Genomic DNA, 23,716 nt, shown 5'->3' with positions numbered 1-23,716 from the left:
TGATTGGTCGAGGCGCGGGTAGCGTGGTGGTGGGAGCACGCGAACCACGGAGACCTGCCAGTACGCGCTCAACCGTCACCTCGTGTGGTTTGCGCGTAACCTCGTTAGTTTATTCGGTCTTTCTCGCGATCTGCTCACGTGTCCGTGGATATCGTCGCTTGTTTTCGAACGGTTCTCCCGCGAAGGTGACATGAAGTGATCGAGCTTCGGGCTACCTCGTCACGACAGGAAGCATGGATCGACGCGGTGGCTTCTCCATTTCGATCGCCTGCTTGCTGATCGCCGTTGCTGTCGCCTCTGGTGAGTTGTCACAATCCGTGATTTGTAATTCGTGACGGTTCAGGTTATCATGCGTCGAGATTCGTTGAATGCTTAACACAAGGTAAGGAGTTGGGTTCACGATTGTCGTCGGAACCGTTTTCAGATTAATGATGAAAGCATAAAATTTCAACAATATATAAGGAAGTAGTGTTTGCCGTGTCAAAAAGTTGATTGATTAGCTACTGGTCGGTAAAGTGTAAGTAACCATACACGACAGTTACATCGAAGCTTTCAAAATATTCCACTACTTCGATCAAGGGAAGTAAAGTGTCAAAATTATTTTGAGGGAAGTTTTTTCGTCGCGTCCAAACATTTTCTTGATCTAGGTTACGCTTTGAGTCAGTTCGTCAAATTCGTATGACGCTAAATCTATACTATAGTCCTCCAATGTGCATGTTGGCAAGAATACACAGTGACTATACACGACAACAACGTGTATAATGGTTATAAAAATTGCTCGTCAGCGAATCGTATTTTATTCGAAGCTTGAATTCATATGTTACAAAGGGGTTTATTATTATTGTTTTAACACACGGCATTTTCCGTGTAATTTCGCAGAGATGTGCACGTCATAATAGTTACTGGATTATTCATAATAGTGACTGCGCTTGACTCGCGTAGTCGCATGTTTATTCGCTGACTGAATGGAATACGAAAGTATGACCGAGTCTCGAGGGAGAACTTCTCTCGGAGAAGCACGGCTCTCGTTCCGCTCTCTACCGGTTAGTGCAAAAATGGCGCTAAACATAACAAAGACAGAGTCGTTAATGGTTAATTAATTTACGAAACGAGTTCGAAACACGATCGAATAGAACGATCATTAGTGGTATTATTGAACACGAGAGGAAATTTATTTGCAACTTAACCTCAAAAATCTAGCCTCGGTAATTAATTAATATTCGAGTTGGTATTACCTTGTTTCTTATAAAAAGTGGTACTCTATTTAAAACTACTCTAATTAAGGTGTACTCTATTTAAAAATAAATACTACAGGATTGCTTTTTACAAATCTTCCATATATATATATATAAAAAAAAAAAAAATCAAACAAAAAAAAAAAAAAAAAAAAATATCAAGAGAGTCACCTTGGTTCCCAGATGCTCTAGCTTTTAGACTCGTGCTCGATGCTTCCGTCTAAAGTTCTGCGGAAACGTTGTTTATTTGTTGCCATTCCCAAGTATCTCATAATGGGTTTTTGAGCAGGCCTGTAGTTGTCGCGCGTGAGCTTCTCGAAAACAGGCTCTAGAGTTCGACCCGTTAACTCGTAATGCATGTACTCCCCTTTCCGCTCGGTTTCTTTCATTGTCGACTCGTGCCCTCCGCGTAAACACAGAGGCCTGCACGGGATGTAATTCGCTCGACAAAGAGGCGAGCAGTCAGCCAGCCAGCTTACCTCCAAAGTTCGCTGCACACCCCCGCAGGGACCGTGTGTACGCGCATCAGCCTATCCCTGCGCTCTCGACCCGTTGAATTTAACGAACCGACGCTGTTCAACCCTTACCCGTTCCAGATAATTATCGAGGTGGTCCCGCGGTTGACACATCGCTGGGAAACCCTTCAACCTTGACTCAACAGCTTGCTCTGTCTCTTGTTTCTTTAACGTAATGATATAACTTAGGAATTTTTATAGGTAGATAGAACGCAACCTCCTAGGCGATGTGTAGCAACGGTTGCCTGCTACTAGGCGGTGTGTAGCAACGGTTGCCTGCTACTAGGCGCTATGCAACAACGGTTGCTTGCTATTAGGCGCAGGTGCGCCTGATAAGTGGCAACTGTCTTTACATGCTCTCTGGATAACCAGAGAGACCAATAGAAAAATCTTGTTGTTAATACAATGAACTCGTTAAACACTCTGTTCAGTCTTGGATCTGTCACAGAATCAATAGTACATAGTTCTGTTCTGGATTTCGGCACGCTCAGGCGAATGTATCGGTAAATAGTGGAAAGTTCCAGCAGGTATAGCAGGCATCATCGAGTTTGCGAATACTAATGGCACGCCACAAGTTCTGCTCCATCCCTCTCTGATTAGTCGACGGCGCCTGAAATCCTTATGTTTACAAGACAGTTTGTAATTAGGTTCGGTCTATTTGTGCAAATGAAATCAACATTCGAGTTGATGCCTGAACTCGAATGCTCGCGAGTTGTGTTTCTCACCCTGTCGTGGGAGTTAAGAATGTTTGACGAACTAGTTACACGTTTTTTTTCTCGCCTATAACGAGATCCTTTCTCCGGAACTAATTCTTTCGGTGTCGAATAAGATTTCCGCGATGTTCCAAATTAATAAAAATAACTGAAACGTTATTCGAGGAAACAAACAATATCTCGTTAAGCTGTATGAACTTGTGCTTCGTTTTCACCAATTTGCATTTCGATCCAGTCGTTGTATCCCTCAAAAGAAAATTGTCGAGTATCCGCAACTTTCGTTCCCAGATACCAGACCCCTTTAAAGAGACTTGGGAACTTTCGACACGCTAATTTACCGAAATTATAATAAATATCGTCGGGAAGTTTTCCGATCTTCCGGTATGCAGCGGAGTTTCCTAATTGGCCGATCGAGACGAGACCCTCGTTAACTGGAGTAGAGTTGCGAACCCGGAGAAACAATGCTCTCGCTTTCTGGAACGAGAGACGGGCTCAACGAGCCAATGTGGAATCCTCGCGACTGTTAATTATCGATCTCGCGCATTCCACGCGAGAAGAGACGCGTAAGTCTCGCTATTTCATCGCCGAGAAAAATTGAAAGACAAAATTTCACGTAATAGTTGTCGTTGATACGAGATAACATTTTAAATGTGACGCGAAATTTGAGCGAATAGAATATTTCAATTTCGTTGAAACGAAGCATTTTATTTTATTGGCTCGATCGTACGAAGATATTTATTTTGCTTCGTAACAGAGGCCCCTGCGCCTAGTAACAGGCAACCGTTGCTGCATACCGCCTGGTAGCAGGCAACCTGTTAATTAAATCATAGCTTCCCTATCCACAAGACTCCATCTCTTGAAATTGCTCCCTTCTTTTTAATCGAGTATTTCTGCTAATTCACAACGGTTAGGCTCGTTTCATTCCAAGTACGAATTCCCATCTCGCCACTCACTTTTGCTGCTTGAATGAAAGCGAATCGTCCCCGCCGAGGCACGTCGACTCGGTGTTATAATCACGCATAGTAGTACCGCGTTGTTTACTTACAATTTAATTACTTTGGGAACCGATATAAATCACCATCTCGGCCGAGTAATCTTGGAGTGACTCGGGCTCTGCTGGATGTCGTGGAAACTTGTAGCTTCGATGAAATTCGCTCACGGCTTCTGTGGAGATCGCTTCCGGTATTAATTATGACTCGTATTAAACTGCTTTCAGACGCAGCGCATATTGCTTCCCATTCCTTCTCGGATAAACGTTCAATTTTCCGCGGAACACGTGAAACTTACTTGTTGGATCAGCTCTATCGGTTGTAGCATTAATTTTCAGGGATGAAAGGCTGATGACTTGCGGGTTAAGTTGGGTTTGGTTTAAAAGTGACGTAGTATCCAACGATCCGTATTTTCATTGAATTAAAATAATCGATATCAAGATTAAATCTGGATTAGTTAGAAAATTTCACCTGTACATGATTCTGTTTCACGATTTTCGCGGCCTCGTTTAACCGTAAAGCACTAATGTGCACAGGCCAGGTAATAGGGGCCGCGCTATCCTAGATGGTGTAATTGGACGATGAAGTTGAGCGTATGCGGGCCCGTGGCTTTTAATTGGATTACTAGATTACTCTTCGATTTCGCTATCGGTAACGGCAGTTAATTGGCTCCGACGAGCAAAAATGCGTCACAGTGTCCTGTTCGCGCCTACGCTCCCAAATAAATCGATCCTCGCCAGCGGTCTTCCATCGGCGGAATCGATTCCGATCCCGCGACGAGGCTGGGGGGGTTTCACTCCGCGATTGGGCAAATATTTGTTGACGCGGCATATTGAAAGAAGCATTATTGTATATTTTTCGTCCCCATTTCCGTCACTTTCCCCCTTTTCTGCTCGAAAGTTTTCAGAGGCTTTCAAAATACGACAGAAACGTTCTTTGTCTTCGAATAGGATTCGAGAAGAACGATATCGGATAGACGCATATATTTTTCGTTCTTTTAGCGTAACAAAAGAATTGCTCAAATACAGTTTCGTTCGTATTATAGTAGTATGAGAACGAAGGGAGGAGAGTCGAACATTTCCTGGCTTGCGTATTACGCGAAGTTTTGTAATAAATGATCTTTCTAATGTTACATAATACGATGGTACATGATTGATCGAGACTAATAATAACAGATACTAAGACGGGTTAAAATAAGTAAAGTAGGACACGGGTCGAAGTGAACCGTTCAATTCCAGCTTGAATTCGTCGAGTGTATACGTGTTAGTGGAACAGCGGGGCGATTTGTCGAGGTCCGGGACGAATCAGTCTTTGACAAACGCGTTACGTATCGACGTCTGGCGGAAAGAATTTTAAACTGCAGGATCGTCGTTGGGAAAGTTTCAAGAAAATTGGAGGCTGATAGCTCGGAATCCGTTTCCACGTGAAATATCGGGCTCCGAGGATTAAACGTCCGAACAGGGTAAATTTATCGACGTGGCCCGCCAGGAATAACTGAACGAGTTCTCTTGATTCACTCTCATTTCTCCGTACGGTTGATGCGAATTTATCGCGCTACACGTCTCGCGATTCCACCTACGTGCCAGGTACAAATTTTCGTTAAGTGCACCTGCGCGATTCCTTCTCGCGCTTAACCATCGCGCGTTGCTTCCACGGTACTTCTTACGAGTTTTCAGCGACGGTCTTATTACTGTCGCTCGTCCGGAGGCTTGGGTCCTCCAAGCCGAAGCTTTTTTGGAAATTTAGAAAGGATCCGTTGAATTAGAGACGTTGGTTTCGAAACTTGAGGCGTTATTTTGAAATCTGAGACGTTGGTTTTAAATTCAAGACGTTTCGAGACTTGAAACGTTGTGTCAAAGTCTCGAAACATTGTTTCAAATCGTGAAACGTTGTTTCGAAACCTGGGATATTCTATTGACACTTGGCACTATTATTTGAAACAACGTCGATGCTTCTACCAAGCAATTCCAAGAACGATAAGGCCAGCTTTACTGGAACGTTACGCGAAACGAATCGAATATCTGTCAGTCTCACTGACAACGCTCGTTTCCCAAATATTCTGTGCTTTGAGATTCCAGATTAATTTCGCTATAGGTGTGTAATCAAACGTAATTGGACCGTTTCGTATGGTCGAATTGAACGGGCAAACGTAATTTTGATAACGCTTAATAACGCATTAATATTTCGGTTGCGTTTTCACTGCCATTGCAGCTTGAAAGAAATCGTTAATAACAAAGAGGATCATTAGTAATTTGAATTCATACCTAATGAGCTATTCGAAGGAATTATTGAACACTGGAACGTTTCACGCTCCCGTTTGATAGTAGGTGTCAGTGACCTCTTGTTTTAGTTCTTGTTTCATTTTATCCATTAGTTTCACTTGACTGTTTGACTTTGGAGTTGAATTTCAAACAAAGTGAAATCCATTACTAAACGAGCTTACATTCAATGCTTTAGAATTCGAAGCTTTAAAATTCTGTTTAACAGGTCCTAACAAATCGTATCCAATTTATCTGTTTAAAATAAGAATCAAAACCAGAATCTCAAAGCCTACTTTTCGGAAACCTTTAATACACCGCTTCTTGAAGAGTCTTATTCGAAATACTCGCGATTAGAAAAGATCTCGAGCATCGCCTTATCCAGAAGAGCGAAATAAAACATCCCCGTTAGTTTTGTGGCTGCGGTGGTCTACTCTGAAACGAATTTCGACACGGATGGTTCGGTGTAGCGTCCGTTCCATCTTGTTCACCGTGGACCGAGGAAAGAAGGGGCGGCTGAAATTCGCGTTCGACGTAATTGGGCCGCAGCCTTTCGCGAGATCGAACCGTCTTTGGGAGAAAAGGTATCCCAGCGGAGCCTGGCTTTAATCTCTTAGCCAAGGAGTGTTTCTGTCTCGAATGGAAATCCCCCGAGCGTCTCCGCTATTCCACGGGATACCAGGCACCGTCCTGAAGAACTAAACCCGGAAATGAAATTAGATTTGCAAAGTAGCGAGTCGAAGGCGCGGACGGAGCTTCCATCCTCTCGGGGGTCCTCTTGATAAGTTCAAAAAAAAAAAAAGAAAAAAGAAGGGGAGAGATCGATTAATCTGTTCTTCCGGCTTGTTTCACTGGCCTGGATTACCGTTCTCGCAATTAATTCCTCGCCAAGTTGATTCGAGGGTAAATACTTTTGTGAGGGACTCGGTTCGTCAAGGGGTTGGAGCGCGGAAGGTCAAAGGTAAATTTTTCTTCTATTTTTTTTTTTCCCCGGCATCAAAGTGTCGCCTTTAGGGAATATTTTGAGCTCTTGGGAAGGTCGCGGAACGTTGAGAATTACGCCAGTTATGATTTTAGGAAAGAAAGGTCGCGTTCTGTCTTGAAACTATATTTTCTTACAGCGTGTACGACGTAACTCGCCGAATAATTGTCCCGGCGTTTTGTCGCAGCCATTTTTCTTTTTAACTTGGACACATCTTTTGCTCACGCGCGTAAAATAGCCAAGTTTTCCATACGAATTCGAAACTGTATTTTTGCAGACTGGCGCGTCAAAATTAGAATTTCCAATTTTTCCCCATTCTCCACCCCCACTCGCCGAGCTACTATTTTTCGAACCTGTGCGATAATTTTTTTTTTTTTTTTTTTATTTCAGACCATCCAATTTGTTCTATTGTTTGATATTCGAACGCGTCGCTTATCCTGAATTTCGGTTAAGGTTCTCTTACGTTTCTGAATGTCTAGATACGGAAAGGGAAACAATTTTCATCTCGTGATATCCGTTCGGATTGCTCGAACAAAAATAATTCGCGTTTCGGTTCGTTACCTTTCCCCTACCTTTATTCGCGGAGCATCCGAGGCTGCAGGCGAGCTGCAATATCCATTTCGAGATTCCTGGGCGCCCGGTATATTCTCCAGGAACGATACCAACGGCAAAATCGGTTGGAAAACTCGATACACCTTCTTACGTTCCTCTGTTTTCTTGCCTCTGCGTCGCGCGCTGGACGCGAATCGTGTTTCTCGTATGAAAATCGTGGAACTTTTGATCGAAACGAGATAAGCCGGAAATTCTTGCGGGACCGTGTGGGCGAATACCTCCGTGATAAGGGAAAAATATAGGGCAGGAGGTGAAGGAATTTTCCAGTACGGGAGAAAAACATAACAAGTCACCGTAGAGAATTCATTCGCGGTTCTCTCGAAAACTGTGAAATCTAGATCAGGTCAGCAGATGGATTCAGAATTGGAAGATCGGAATCGAAAAAAATTATGTTTTTAGGGAATTTCCATATCTACTATAGAGTATTATTATCTGAGTAATTCGAGGCTATTTTTTCCCCTTTAACATCCAGGAGAATTGTTCAAAGTTTCCTCCCAGTTTCCACCAGATTTCTCGAGGAATCTCGGTTTAAATAAAGACCCAACGCCTGTCGGGAGAGTCGCGCCGCGAAAGGAACGAACGACGAGTGGATACTGGAAACGTTCGCGTACGTCTTCGATCTCCAAAATTTCTTCCCACGAGAATTCCGTCGATGGAATACCAAGCGACGGAAACGTGTCATCGTGTCGCAGCCTGGAGACGTTTCGTATTATCCTTCGCGTGTCACTTTCCGTACACAAGGAAACCGGTAATCCTCGTCGCTGTCTCGGCTCGTTCCCAACCCAGACGCCAGAATGTCGTCGTAGCGATGCTCGCGGGCTTCCTTCGAAATTACATCTGCCGGGACGGGGATGCTTCGAACGGGAACGAAAGCGACACGTTTACAACGTTACTCGAACGACTGCGTCTCGCGAATTTAGCGTATCGATGCACCGCTCTCTGACATTCTCTCAGAACGATCGTCCACTCGTTACCTCCAACTTCATTCCTTCGAATACCGTATGTTACGTTTTCGCGAAAGTAATCTTTTTCTAGAAACGTGTAACATTGTGTTACAGTAACTGATTAGCAAGCCTTACGGTATCAACTTTACGTCGGTACGAATCGTAAAGTCCTGTTTCATTTCTCAATCGAGGACTTCGTTATCGAGATACAAGCATTCGAAGTTTATGCACGCTTGAGGTGGTGTGCGCATGTGTCACAGCGCGGTCAGCTGACTGCGATATAAAATGATGCGCGCCAGCAGTTACGCCATCGAACTTGAATAGCTTCCATTTTCCTAACTAGGCGTCAGACTGCAAAACGATACAGGACTTTTCGATTATATTTTGCTGAAAGAATTCACCCCGAGAAAGTCACACTGTCTCGTCGTCTCCTTAGGGACCTGACTCACTGAATCGCACAAAGTACAATAAGATCTCTAAGTCGTCGTCGTCGCGATGCTCTCGAGCTTCCCTTCTAAATTACGTCTGCGAAGGAACAAAAGGGACAAGTTTAGAACATTACCCGAACGAGTGCATCTCGCGAGTCGAGTGCACGGTTCGCGAGTTCAGTCGTTGCCTCTCTGCAATTCCAATTTAATTCCAATTTTTCCGAACATTCTACTTTATAGGTGCCTATAAAGGTCCCTTTCAGCACGCCAAAGGCCTTCGAAGCGTCTCGTTCGAAGGGAGTCACTGTTCCGGAAGTTAGTTCGCAGATGCTCTTCGATCGCTTTAGCTCGTACACAAGTTCAGGATATTACAAGACGATACGTCCCTGTGTCGCTTCGTTTATCCCGCGTTCTCGCCACTGTGCACTGGTACGATTACAAGTTGCGCGACGGGGAAGTTTCTCACCTTTGTTGCGATACGACGCAACTAAATTGCGAGTTAGCTTGGAATTATGGCGGGGTAATATGGCGGAACAACATTTTCGTTGGCTCAAAGACGTGAACGAGGACTTTGGGCGGCTTGCCGAACTCCTGAATTACTACTGTCCACGCTCAGATTTTCGACGATAAATAAATCGTTAACAAAGTTCCCGGCTCGACTTCCGCGAACGCGTGGCCATCGATCAGCCAAGAAGACGTACAAGAATCTTAGGTTGGCGTTCGAGTCTTCGCCCTTTGTTAACGTGGAAGTGGTATTCGTGCCTTTCAGCGTGGAATTACAGAAAACGGTTAGCTCGTCGAAGACAAACGGTTGCCGACGATATCCATTCGCCGTCTCCTCGGTCGAAAAGCAAGATTAACGGTGAACGGGGAAACCCGTAACGATGGCGTCGCTCGGCGGCGTCAGTTTCGTGCAATTTTTACGAAACGCGGAGTGCTTGGAGTCCAGGAAGAAATGACCTCGAAACAATCGCCTGAGGCGGTGTTTGTTCCGGGCTGCCTTGGCCAAATGTCAAATTCAAGGGTTCGCGAGAGAAGAGGAGCAAGCCTGGGCGAGGCGAGGAGCGAAACAAATGACGCGTAGAAAAGCGAGACAGAGACGAACGGTTCCAAGGACCATGCGACGTCGACACGCTCGGCGTCAGGGAGGTCGAAGGATCGATAAATACCGTGGCTCCTTACCAAAGCAGGCCAAACGACCGTTCTCTTCGCGACACACTGTCGTGACCCGATTTCCTCGCCTAGGTGTCCATGGGAACCGCTATGGGCCGACCAATCCTCGACTTGTATCACACGAAACTGCCAGCTGACCTTTGACGTTCCCAGACTGATGATTCCCTCTATAGTTTGTAACGCAGGATGATGTATATCGCAGTTACGGTACTGCTGTAGTTCCGCTGTGATACTTTGAAAGTAACCGCAACGATTCGTCGACTGTACGCTGCGTACGCTAAAAAATGTTGATGGGTAAGGATCAAGTACCTCTAAAAGTGTATGCAAATACATCCCGTTGGGATGCGCGTGGAATAAATTCAGCCAGCGTGCCTTTTTGGTAGGATAAAACTATCGTGCGTAAACAAAACCACTATTTTGGGGGCACGTCGAGTCGCGAGAATAAAGTCGGCGATTTTCGCGTTAGCGGATCCGCCGATCGTGAAGTCGAACGGAGGGGATTTCGCACAGCGAGGAAAACATCGGTTTATCTCTGATAAAATTCAATCGCCTTTTGTTCCCGCGCGACTGTTGACGCGAAACGAGGAGAGCGCGATAAACTCAGACCGACGAAAGAACTTACTTTCGAGCCGTTAACTCTTGGCGTCCCAACCTCATTTTATTTTGAGCGAACCGAGCTCTGGGACCCCGTACGTTCTATCGTCTGTACCATGGTGCAACGTGTCGGCCCAAATTTTCGACATATATTTATATTAGTTTAAATTCGAGAAAAATAAGTTTCAGTAAAAAGGGGTCGCCTAGTATCAAACAGCCATCGCTTCGTAGTTTCCATCGGAAACTTGCTTTTACCGTCTTCTATTTCAAGGGTTCCTTCGCAGCTTTCGAATTTAACTAATTGCACTTTCAATCCTGGCTCGCAGTTTGAAATAACGTCCGTCGTGTGTTCGCGTGCGCTTTCACCGACGAGGAGACACGGTGCCGTTCCTTTTTTCCAAACATTTTTCTCCCTTTCTTCGCCCAGAGTCTGAGACTCCATCGTCCCAGAAGCGATTTCTTTTCTCCTTTTCCTTTCTTCTTTTGCGAATTACCGCGCGATCCTTTCAGTTTCACACCGTTCTCGGCGTTGCGTCCCTTTCGCGTTCTCGTCATCCTGTTCCCTCTCGCGTTCGCGTCGGATGGCTCCGACAAGATCGAAGGGAAAGGACAGAGAGCGAGCTCCACGAGCCGCGGTGATTTATCTTAGGAGGAAACTCGTTCCAATCATGTCGGCCTTCGACGTCCTCCCTCTTATCAGAGTTCTTCCCTCGGATCTTTTTCATCCCTCAGACTCGTCGACGTGGATAGAGACACGTCCCCGTTACTCCCGTGAAATTCGTGTTTCCTCCTTTGCAATATTCGTCGAGGTATTTCGCGAGAGCTTTCATAGAACGAAGGACGGACGCTCGAAACAGTCGAAGCTTCCCAAAGACCGCGGGATACAATCATTTTTGATCTCGTCTTTGCGCCAAGATAAAGTTATTGCGAAACAAAGTCTTGTTGGAGAAGCAATTCTAAGGAAATTGTGCATGCAATGCGGTGCATTGACGATTAATGGACATAGGTGGAGCAGCCGTCACTGCTCATGGCGTCACAGGCCCAGTGGAGGCTCTTCGTTGATTGACGCGTAGCTCTGATTCGTCTGCTTTTGATCGTTTGCTTATGAATGACAGGCAGAAACGAACGACGAGCAGCCGTCACTGTACGTGAAACGCCGTAAGCAGCGACGGCTGCTCGTTTTATAGCTAAACCATGTTTACCTAATGCACCCTGTTACCTAGCTCTCTTCTATCGTATTCGCGGGGCTAGATGAAGGCATAAAAATTTGAGACAAGCGCAACGGCAACTGGCAGTTTACTGTGTAGATCCAGAGTGATCGTAAATTCCGTGTCACGGTTCTCGTAGCGACGGCTAAGGGTCCGTAAGCGCGAAGCGTCGTCGGTTTCGTGAAATTCCTGGATCTATGCACAGAAGGGCAGCGAGTAACCGCAAACGCGATTCTCGTAAGCTAGGATCCGAGAATGCGTCTATCCCGGCTACTCGAACGACTCCCTGGTCGGTAGAGGTCCTGGTCGGTCCGGATTACAGGGGGTAGCTTGCATCAGCGTTAAAAGCTAATGGACCAGGGTCCTTTGAAGGCAGAGCCAAGGCTGGCAGACAGCGGCCGCTTAGCCGAACCTCTCGAGAGACATTCTTGCCGAGGGAGTGCATCGGACCGTTCGTAAAAAGATTACCCACCCGATGAGGAGCCACGCTGGTAACAATTAACGTTCGACGTGACGAGGGAAAGTGAGAGAGAGAAAGGAGAGGAGAGGATGAAGGGATGGAGGATCGATATACGGGTGAATCGGAGAAGGCGCTTAAAGGGGACTTTGTTGGAAATTCGATCTTGTTCAACGAGACGGGGAATTAACTTCCCGTCGAATGAAATCGGAGATTGGCCCCTCTCTCTCACTCTCTCTCTCTCTCTTTTTTTTTAAGAAATAAAAAGAATCCATGAAAAATCGTGAAACGGGTTGCGCGCACGGGAATCGGCCGGCTAATTGAATTTGCTTTTTGAGATGGAAATCAGGAGCCAGGAACATGTGGATTGCGTAATAAAAATTCCTGGGGGACTCGGCGTCTACCGAATCCGTGACTGTTCGAGGATCGATCGTATACGAGATTGCTAGACGCGAGAAGCGCGACCGATATCGAGGATGAGGCGAGTGATTCCATGGAGTCGTTATTATCATTTTTATTGGTATCATTAGTAGCCTAGTGGAGTCCTCGAAGAATTTCCTTGGGATTCGTTAAGCTAGTTTCGGTTACGCATGGGGAGTTGTCTTTTAGCTTTCCAACATGATTTTTCTCTCTTGCGAGAATAAAATTTCCTCGACTCTGACGAATCGAGTGCGCTCGCGAGACTCGTATTCTCTGCTTTCGACGTAGTTTGACCCGCGAGCTTGGCTTTCGCTGGCGATTCGAACTAAAAGTTTTTCCATCGACGCAACGGAATCGCATGAACGAGCCCCAGGTATCGAGAACATCACGGTGGCTGTCGATGGGACACGTTTCAACGAGGTCTTTGTTAAAAGTTCGCGTAGCGTGTCGACTCCTTGTAACTCGCGGTCGAGCTCGCGGGACCATGAAGCGCGACAGGTCGATAAATCAGGGTGAAAGCAGCCCCGCGAAGGAGAGAGGAAGACTTGGCGAACTGTCCTTTGCATAAATAGACGTCTGTTGGCTTGCCACCCCGGCTGGAACGTCGTTGGAAATTTATCAGCCAGGCGCTATCCCCTTAGCTTCTTCATCGTCGCGTTTTCATCACTTTCCAATTTCTTTTGCTGTTCCTTGTTAATTCTATTCGCGAAAGAAGGGAGGCAAGTGGTCATTGAATCGGACTTTTCGGATATTTCATCTCTTTGGTAGGTTTAGGAAACAGGGGAGTATATTTATGTACATTTAGATTAGTTTCAATTACTCTCGACTTGTAAAAACAAAAAAGTAATATCGAGAGCAAGTTTTCCTTGGCAATCTTCTTCTCAGCCTGCGTGCAATCGATACTTTCAGAACCAAGGGAACACACTTACATTTAAATCGCTTTATATTTTCTCCACTTTACAAGAAAAACATGGAGACACTGAATCCCAAAGTGCCCAACCGCCTGAGCCATAGCTTATCTAGCTTACCTTTAAATTCAGCTTTGCGTATAGTAGCAACTGTGGCCTATACAGGATGTCGTAAGAGCGCCTAATAATTCCTAATGACTGAATAGCATGGGGGAGCATGCCATGCTTGAAACCGTTTTCCAAAGGCGCTACAGTACAACTTGAATTATTACGGAAAATCGGAGCCAGGAATTCGTGGAATAATCGAGGTAACCAATGCAATGAATAGCAGCCCCACTTAGCGTATCCCCGCTGCTTATGGTCCAGGCGTAGCGACTCTAACCTTACTTGTTGCTTAGCGATTATCCTCCCTCCACGTGCACCGAACAAACCTGCTGTGCATTAATTGAGGTTGCTATAATCGAGGTTCCACTGTATTTCTGTCGAATCGACCGCATTTCCGTTACCGTGTCGTCCTTTTGTACAATTTTTAGCGTTGATCGATGACGCTCTCGATCGAACATTAATGACAACGCGAAGAGAGGAATATGTTCGTTTATATTAATTCCAGAACGTTATTGCGTCCCGGTGCAACGTTACATCAATATTTGAGCGCCGTAATGCGATGATGCAATGATTATTAATTGTAAAGTGGAACACGTTTCGTCCATATTCCATTGTTCGTACTAAATAAATTATTACTCGGGTTACTTTCATTCTACGGAAACATTGATCGCTGGTATCGCTGATACGTGGAAAAAGCATTCGAGGAATCGATATTAATTGCAGCGAGTTGTACATTGCAGCATTAATTATTCGAGCAGTGTTGAAAGGGTAGCGCTGTTAAAGGGGTGTGTTAGTTTGTTTACTTGGTAGTCCATTCGCCCGGGGCGTGCTTTGAGCTAGTTGCAGTAGGTATAGATCTCTAAACGTAAGAAGTGACTGTGTCTTCGCTTCGCGTTCAGACACCCCTAAATCGAGACTTTACGATACTCACACAACACCACCAGGAGTCTATCTCGAAAATCGAGCGCAGCCAGAAGCAAGAGTGTAGCGGTATCGGCAAGAACACGGTGGATCAACCGCGGGATTTTCCAAGCGTTTAACCGGCGGTAGTAATCGAACGTAATGATCACGAGACGACGATAAGAAGGAATTCCCGGGGGATTGGAGAGGCGTTAGCAACGGGGCGGAAGGCTATGCCGAGCACGGTGGTTGAACGGTCAGAAGAACGCCGCGCCGTCGCCAACCCCTCGCTAAGGGGTGGTAAAGCCACGAAATCCCCAACGACTCTCCGCTCGACCCGTCAACTTTCTCGTTCCGCGTTTCTTTCAACACGTTCCACGCTAGCTGCTTTCGATTCGTACCGTGCCCGAGGATATTGCTACTCAAAATTTTACGAATACGCAACGTTGCTCTCCGTCTGTCGTAAACCCTGCTCCCTTTCGCCTCTGCAGAAACTTTCTGGCCAGTTTTCGTTGCTGATTTTTCTTATTTTTCCCCTCGAGCGGCCTGCCACCCCGAGAAAAACCAACGAGTTTTATGTTTCCGGCGCGCTAACGAAAACCGGAGACGGTTTTTAGCCGCGCGATCGCGAAAGTGGGATGGAAAAGTTCCGCGGATCCAGACGCTACCTGTTAAACGCGTATTTTCCGACGCTCGGTTTTTCTTCTGGGAATACCCGTTACTGTGGAAGCGTGTAATTACTGTTAAACCCACCCACCCAACCCTCCCACCTCGTCTGCGCTACCGGTCAGTTTATAATTGCAACGCGAATAATTTGTTTCGCAACCGTTGACGCGACTGTTGCTAACAAATTGCTTCTGTCGGGGGATATCGGGGTTCGCTGGTTTAAAGAATGCGAAAGAAGGATTTCGGTGAAAGTCGGACGATTTAGCATAGTTCGCGTCCACCTATATATCCATAAATCTATCGTCCGTGATTGTTCCGAGAGTAGGATCTATTTTCTACTAATCGATCGCAATTTCATTCGCAGAAACAATAGGATTAATGTATGATTAATTACGGCGCGTTCTACTCTATTCAGTCTTCCCGTCCGTAGTATAATCTAGGAGATTACACCATAATTAATCAGGCTATCCAACTTCTCATCCCGACGCTTATTGTTAGATCTGCGATCACATTTTCATACATACCCTGACAAATATTTAAACGCAGTTAGATTTATGACTTTTTGGTGGTTCGACGCCATACCCTCGCGTCCTTAAATCCCAGTAACTCAAAAATTCCTTCCTCTTGTCGTTCGACATGCAAACCACGAGGATAACGACGCGTAAAAAATGCTCGGAGCTGCATGGCTAAACGTTTCCACGGTGCAATCTCTGCTTTTCGTTCCAGCCACGTTCTCGAAACTCGCGTGGCCGAATTTACGAGGCCGCGAATGTCGTTCCTTCGCGGAACCGACTGCGACCACGAGCATAACGCAGCTCCATAAATTTCACCGCAAACTCGGCGAGCCGTTTCTGCTCCTCGAGGAATGAATCATTTCCCCGGAGTTGGCCGCGAAGAAAACGATTGGCGGTCTCGCGATTCCCAACGCTTTTCGACGCCGACGACTCCGAGCAAGCTCGAGGAAATTTCCCTCTTGGCGGCCGAGGAATTCCCCTCGAATCCGTCCCTCTTCTTATTCGGTCCCTTCCGCTCACGTGGCGTGCCTCGCGACGCGAGAAATTGTTTGGTGCTTTGGCAATTCGGGATTTTACCGCGGCCGAGCTTCGTTTGTTCGCGTAGCTGTCTTTTCAACGCGTTGACTCTAGCGTTGAAACTCGTGAAAATTTCTAGAATGTTGAAATTTTCTTTAGCGAAATTCGTCTAGTTTCTTAATGGAATGTTACGGAGCTTGGCAGTGGACGAGGATAAAGATCATGTTTTGCGTCTTTGATTTTCCTCGTTCCTTCTTCTTGCGATTTCCAGTCTTTCCCGACCGCATTCGAGCGAGCAAACATTCCCCCGCGAGAACAACATTCAACCAGTGGTCGTGGGTGGCTGCTAGCTCGCGTGCAACTTCCGCGATACCTTTCGTCCAGCGGTTCTCGATTTTTTCCAGCCAGTAATCGATATCGATTCAAAAACAACACGGAATCTCCTTGTGTCTCTCAGTGTCGATAGATCATTAAATCTTCAACGTGTTCTTTCGATCGAATACTCTGTAAAATTTTCTTTTTCTAGTACTCTCTTTGGATTAAAGCCCGAGGCTTCGAGTTCTCGGAACTCGTAAGCGAAGAAAATACACTAAATCCTTGGTGTAGTGACTTGTGTTTCATGTATCTCTAATTGACGGAACGTCAATCGAAGTAACGAACCACGAAGAGAAAGATTGGCTTGAAAAAGTCGCTGCCACGGTAAGAGAGCTCGTTAAGGACCATAAGAACCTTTGGAGTCCCCCGATGTCTCGAAGCAACGTCCTTCTCGCCCCGTTCCAATCTGCTGGTTCCCCTGGTGTACGCGACAACGAGATCGATACTCGTTCCCATTTACAATTCGTCATAGAATATTGCGCTCTCGTCACGCCCTCGATCGTGATTGTTATTTCCCCCAAGATTGTATTTGGAACGAAATGGAGGATGATGTCCCCTTCCTCCCTTTCCATACCGTGGAAAACAAAGTTGAAGCGACCTGTCGGATCGATCCTCGTTCCACTGGGAATCGGGATCACGGATAACGAGTCCTCTCCCACCATGAACGAGATCGAGCCTGCTGTTTTGTCGTTCGACTTTACGAAACAAGGCGGTCAATTAGCCGCTAAGACGATGGAGCTCGATGAAAATCAGCTGAAAGTAACGAGGATAATGTTGTAATTCGATATCGATGATCTGTTTCCTGAAACGAGGCTTTCAAAGGAAGGACCGAGCGGGCTGTAAATAAAAAGCGAAAAATGCCTTGAATTTATCGCAAGAATCACACCATTGAATCGACGTTGCTACTTTTGAAACGTAAAGAAGCACCGAATGGTTGAAAGGTAGCGATTAGACGAGGTAAAATCGCGCTTCCACCTCGTGCTCCCGGAAAATCATTCGTTACATATCATGGAACTTAATAGGGCTAAGTATAGCGCAGAAAGGGATGCTCCATTAACGGTATTAAGGGGCAGAGAACGTAGAATGAAAAGTGGTCGGGCGTGGAGCGTAATTGCAAATTCAATAACGGTATATTGCCAGGACCTCGCTTTTATCGAGGTGGGCTCGTTGTAAAAGCTTTCGATAGCACGCGATAATTAGAGTCGAAAGCCCGTAGGGTGAGCGTAAACGGTGAATTGTGTCGCGATTTATGCCGGTTCTTGCAACGTCACCGCGTCAATCCTCTTCGCGAGGCTTACGCGGCCGCGAATGTGTGTCACGTAGCTGCCACCGACGATAGTCCGCGGGTAAATTCCTGTTCGAGGCTCGATCGTACTCGTAGACACCTCGAGTGTGGGTTCTGGATACTTTTAGTCTGGAAGAATAAAGAGTGCTGACGCGAAATAAACGAAACCTGAAGGGGTTAAGAGCAAGGTATCTAAAGTTGCTAGTACAGGAATCTCATTGGAGCTTTCTTAGGATGCTCTGGATGGCGACATTTTGAACTTTGAGATGCCTGGATCTTAAAGATTTGAATTTTAAAGTTTCGCGACTTAAAGCTTCGGACCTCGAAGCATTGAAACTCAAAGCCGTGGAGCTTAAAGCTTTAGACTTTAAGGCCTTAGACCTCAAAGCTTTGGAGTTTAAGGGCCTTAGACCTCAAAGCTATGGAGCTTAAAGCCTTGGACATCGAAGCTTTGAATGTTAAAACCTTAACGGCGAAGCTTCAAGATTTTAAAGATAAGCATTTCACGTAAAATAAAGCACCGTAGAGCAGGGGTTGGTCGGTTTCCGCCGAATTATGGTGAGCCGGTTGTTGTAGCTTGGCACGGATGGAAGTTGGCCTGATCGAAATATCGATTCGACCCTAGAGGAGGTACTGTCGATCGCGTGACTCGCTCGACGAAACCTGGGAACGTGTTCTATATGGAAAAGGCCTACTTTGATTATTTTCTACCGCTTAACCTCGACCAGCTGAAACTATTCCTTGTCTTGATCGTTAGGTTCTGGTGATCACGAAAATGTTCGAAATGATATTATTCCAGATTATAGGTACTCTATAAACTAATTGTTTCCAACCGAATTTCATTAAACTCAGAACCGTGCATTCGCGTCGCGTATCGTTCGGTTTTCTGAGCCGCGTATGAAATATCCATAGTTTGGAAGTTGCTTGAAAAGTAAAGTAGCAGAAAAGTGTATCATTGCTCGTGGGAACGGCGCAGTGTTCTTTGCAGCTGTTTTTCCCGTCGATCAGTAGTCGTTCCTTATTCGCCACGCGAACGGGGGAACAAGCAACCGGTTATTCGTGTCTATTTTCCGCTCAAGAACCTCCCACTGCCTCGATATCGTGCGCGAACGCATTGCTGGAAAAAAATAGCAAGTTTTCCCGCTTGAATAGAAAGAGCTCGAAGAAAACTGAGGACACGTAGCTTCGAAAAATGTTCTTCTCCGTTCTGGAAAAATGTTTTGCTTACGAGAGGGATCGATGGTAATTGAATCGGCGCGAAAAAAGAGTTTCAGCATTCCTCGAAATAAAATAGGGGCGAGCACGCGGAAGTTTAGAGTAACAATAAAGAAAAGAGAGCTGACTTGTCGAGACGCAAACGTTCGTATCATTTTTCTGGGAGAGTCGTGGCTCGTTTCTGGCAATATTTTCCAGCACTCTCGAGCTTCCTTCGGGCGAAGTTTCCGGATGACCCGGAGAATGGATACTTTCGTCCCGATAGTTGACGTTACGCTGTTGTTTTTCATTGTTTAGTGGCACGCGACTTCACGGTGTCCCGATTCGTTCGTTTCTATTCAACGTTCTGGTACTGAACTATACAAAAATTGTGGTATTGGTCGTATTCGGGCGAACGTACAGGTTTTATGCTTCAAGGGTTTGAGGCTCAAAGCTTACGAAAGTCTCTTGAACGAAAAATCGAAGATTAATTATTTTCTCTGTATCAGACCCCGACTAGAATTTCCATTCGTGAAACTTTAGTAAGATCGAGATACCAAAATTGTTTCTAACTTGAACAAAAGTCAGACGTGCAACGTTGAGGTTCCAAAGGAGCGCATTACGCACTTACCTTGATCACGCGGTCAGCTGTCCGACAAATATCCCTCGCTTCTTCCCTGGGGGGGTGGAGTGGTGGACATAACGTTCGCTTACAGAGAACAGGGAGAAAAATAGACAGAAACGAAAAGCAAAGAAGGGAAAAAGCGAGGATAGTCTCGGATGAAAGCAGAATTCACGGGACAGAGGCGCGGGGTTACCATCGGAATAGAAAACGGACCGGCGAACGCGGCGAAGCAACAGCGCCGCGAAAAGGAACAGAGAATACAAAAAGAGAAAAACCATGGTGAAAAAAGAGGGATAAGGAAACGGTGTAGTCATGCGGGGGAGGAGGAAGGGTAGCGTAGAGGGAGGAAACAGGTCGAGAGAGCTTCCGTTGGAAACTTTATCTCCCAGAAAGTTCCGAGTCACTAGAAAAGTAATTCCGTGGACGATACACGCTCGACGATACGGAGCCAGACGATACACGCTCGACGCTGCGAATCTTTTGCCGGGGTAATGCCGAAGACTGCAGAGGAGAAGCCTCCCGAGGAAAAAAGTTTGTTGCACGGCATTAAGTGGGTTTAAAAAAATTTTCCGCGAGAGAGGAGCCTCGCCTCGCCTCGCCTCGCCTCGCTCGTCTCTCTGTGCAAACGGCGCTTCAGTATTCGGCGCGGATTTGCTTTTCATCGGCACCGAAACAAGGGGGTTCCCTTTCGGCTCCCTTCGTGATTAGAGTGCTTAATTAATGCCTTGCCAGCGGATTCGTCCGCTTTGAGAGCGCGCCTCGCTGGCGGTTTATAATGACGTCCGTTGGAACTCGCATTTTTCATTAACCACGGGCTACAGTTTCCCCAATGAAATTTGAGAGTTTTGATAGCGTCCCTTTGAATTTATCAGGAAATATTCGTAGTATTACAGGAATCAATTCTTCCTAGCAGTATCAAGCACTTGAATTTTAGATATTATTTCGAGTTTATTAGAAAATATACAGAGTATCAGGGGAATCAATTCTTCTTACAAATTTAAATAAAAAAGTCCTTTTCAATCTTGCGATAGAGTATTATCATAAAGTTTGATCATACGGTAAAGTGTTACCCCTGCTTTGGAGCACGCTTGCGCAGTCACGCGATCAGCTGTTTACAATACAAAATAGCTTGCACCAAGAGTCACGTACTCGAATTTCGACTCTTCGTATCTTCCTAACGAAACCTCTGATTGCGACGTGACAAAGGATTTTCCGTCCCTTTTCGAACGACAAGACGTCAAAACATTTTTATTACACGGAACGAGTATTTATTTCGAGAAGAATAAGGATAATCATTCCTGCGCGAAAGGATGTCAACGGGATTCAAGGGTGGAAGGAGATAACGTAAATGCGTGTTTCGATAATAAAACGTCGGCGTGCATTCATGGCGCAATAAGCTTCCTCAAAATCTGTTGGGGCAAAATGAGTTTCTCGTGCAAATGTGCAACTAAAAGGAAATAGGATGAGGAGGGCGATAGAGAGTCTCGGGGATATTCATCGCCATCAACCGAGATGCAAGCGAATAAATAAGAGAACTCTCGACGATAAAAGTTTATAACTAGCAGACGTCTCGTTCTCCATTTAATGATCTGTTTTGCCCGTGTCTCGAATATTTACCCCGAATACTTTTCTTCGCGACGAATCGGCCCGAAGATTTTCGAGCGCATAGGATCGATCTTCACCGATACTTGGGAAACTTTCGGGCCACTCGGCCAGATAAAAAAGGAACCGTACTCCCACAGTTGTCAAGATCGGAGAACCAATGCATTAACGAAATGAGACGTAGAACCGATACACGTTTTGCTGCGACGATTTTCTTTCCACTCTTCTTTCTTACGAAACAGTTATGCAAGAAAAATGATCGCGGGATACACCTGCGAGCATGGACCTTCGATATCTTGGCGACTCGGATACGGTTGTCGACGTCTGTAATGGAATGCTTTTCGGATAGCAAATAAAGGAAGTCAGGAAGCTGGTGTCGCAATGAAACGTCCGCGATTCTGCTCCTTTCGAGCGATGGATTTATTAATTGCGCAACGAGGCGATTTATGCTCGAGGGACGGGCACGACGGTGGATGCTTTTCACCCTTAGAAATGTTAACGCGTTGATTGCTAGACTAATATTTTTCAAAATTCCTACGAGGAAGTTAGAGACTACTTATTTTCACTGTTTCATTGAAAATTTCATTTGAAAATTTTGTTGATTTATTTCTTTTGATATCTCACCTTTAGAATTAATTCTTTTATTTCGCTCGCGAAGAATCTCGTCACCCGTATATGTACGCGTTAATTTAAAACCCCCCACCTGTACGATACACGTATGCAGATGGCCGACAGGCGTCGAGGGTACCCGTTACACACATCGTTTCGTGCCTCTTTCTCTCTCTCTCTCTCTCTCTCTCTCTCTCTCTCTCTCTCTCTCTCTATTCTTTTTTTATTTCAAGCTTTCTGGCGCAGCCTGGAACGAACGAATATTTTTTCGGGCTATACGAAATTTCCATTAGTCCGTGAATGAACTACGAGGAAAGAGAGAAAAGGAGAGGAAAAACAAGAGAGAAATTGTTCCCGCGCGGCGGGCGTTCTGTATCGCGTATTAATCGGACCGTCTAGGCGTGCCTGGTCGGAAAAATCATACTCCTGCTTTTGGTGCGCTGATTTTCATCGGTCCGCCGTCCAACGGTTTTTCCTTCTCCCACGCTTCAATCCGCGTCGCTCGTATTTCGTTTCACGAGACTCGAGCTCGTTTGCCGCGTTTCTCGCTGTAACCGGAAGTGGCCAGGATCCGGGCGCGAACGACGGTTGAACGCTTCGTTAATGCCGCCATTTTAATGACGACCACCATTTCCGAACGGGAATGAATGATGCTTTGTCGCTATACGAACGACAGAAATGCTTAAATAGAGTATACTCTGCGCTAGCATGCTCCACTCTATCTCCTTTTACTCTATCAACGCCTGATGTCTCCATCACTCAACCCTTCTCCATTTCTGGAGGCGCCACGATAACCAGGAGGCTTTACATCAGAGTCCCTTGTTAGTCTTCGTAAAGCAAACGAGTTTGTTTCTCTTTCCGCATTCCGCGACATTGCAGTTTCGGAACTAGGCCAATTTCAGCGTGGAAATCGCCGCAGTCGTGGCATAAATAATTTAGCGGGTAAATTAACCGCGCGAACTTGTAGGAAGAATTCGTTTCCTGGTGGCTGTTAACGCGATTCCGATGCGTTTCTCGTCGTTCCTGAGGCCGAAAAAGAAAAAGTAATTGAACGACATCGTCCCAGCGACGGATGGAGAGAAGTTTCGTAAAGTAAAGCGGAAAGCGGAGTTTCGTAACTAGCTAGAAGGAATTTCCTTTCGTTGGGAGGGTAATCGTCTGGTTTCGATGCCGTCCACGGACACCGTGAAGCGAAAATTGTTGCAGACGCCTTGGAACGACTACCGTTACCAAAGATTACGCGCACAATGGTGTTCCTCCTTTCTTTTTCCGCCGCGGTGTCACGCGAGAACTGCGTTCAGGCGTGCACACGACCCTCAAGGGGTGTAGCGGTGTTTGTAGCTACAGTACGGGCTTAGCAAACCCCGAGGTACCCGAGCTAGAGGGAAGAGTTAGATGAGAAGTAAGAGATACAGGAAACAGTATTAAAGTAATGCAGGAGTCACGTAAGACGATGACAAGAAGAATGGAAATAAGCTAGTAATAAGTAAGCAGCAGTGTAATAAGTTACGCACTTTAAATAAACGAACAATCAGGCGCGCACGTGACATGGGAATTGAAATATCGCGGGCGTACAGAAAAGTTTCATTGCTGGTGGAAGGGAAGCGAAACATTGGCGGGACGGTTAGGGGAAAAGAGGGGCAAATGGCCTACCTAAATGGCGAGAGCAAAAGCGCTCTCGCCACGAGACGTCTGGTGTTTCGAGGCGAAGCACGTTTGTCTCGCGCGAATAATCTTTAACTATTCCGCGAATCGCTTGCCTAGAAATTGCAACGATTTTCCTCCTGGCGAGTACGTGGCTAGATATTAGTCCATACGGTGTCCTGTTTCGGAAGATTAGATCTACCCCCTATTCCTCGTAGCAGCTCGATAAATCCAAGTCTGTTCA

At 45.9% G+C, this 23,716-nt stretch overlaps 1 protein-coding gene across 1 annotated transcript in view; it reads left to right on the top strand.

The window, feature by feature from the left end:
* LOC128893510 (uncharacterized) overlaps window positions 1-23,716 on the top strand; it is a 102,757-nt gene continuing 79,041 nt past the window's right edge. Inside the window, exon 1 of the mRNA XM_054154518.1 lies at window positions 1-300. Within this exon, the coding sequence (XP_054010493.1) occupies window positions 234-300 (67 nt within the window). The 5' untranslated portion in view covers window positions 1-233. The remainder of the gene's footprint in view (window positions 301-23,716) is intronic.

The sequence above is a fragment of the Hylaeus anthracinus genome, unplaced genomic scaffold (genome assembly GCF_026225885.1).
Source record: "Hylaeus anthracinus isolate JK02 unplaced genomic scaffold, UHH_iyHylAnth1.0_haploid 3, whole genome shotgun sequence".
Lineage (NCBI taxonomy): Eukaryota > Metazoa > Arthropoda > Insecta > Hymenoptera > Colletidae > Hylaeus > Hylaeus anthracinus.
This window is presented reverse-complemented; position numbering and strand designations above follow the sequence as displayed.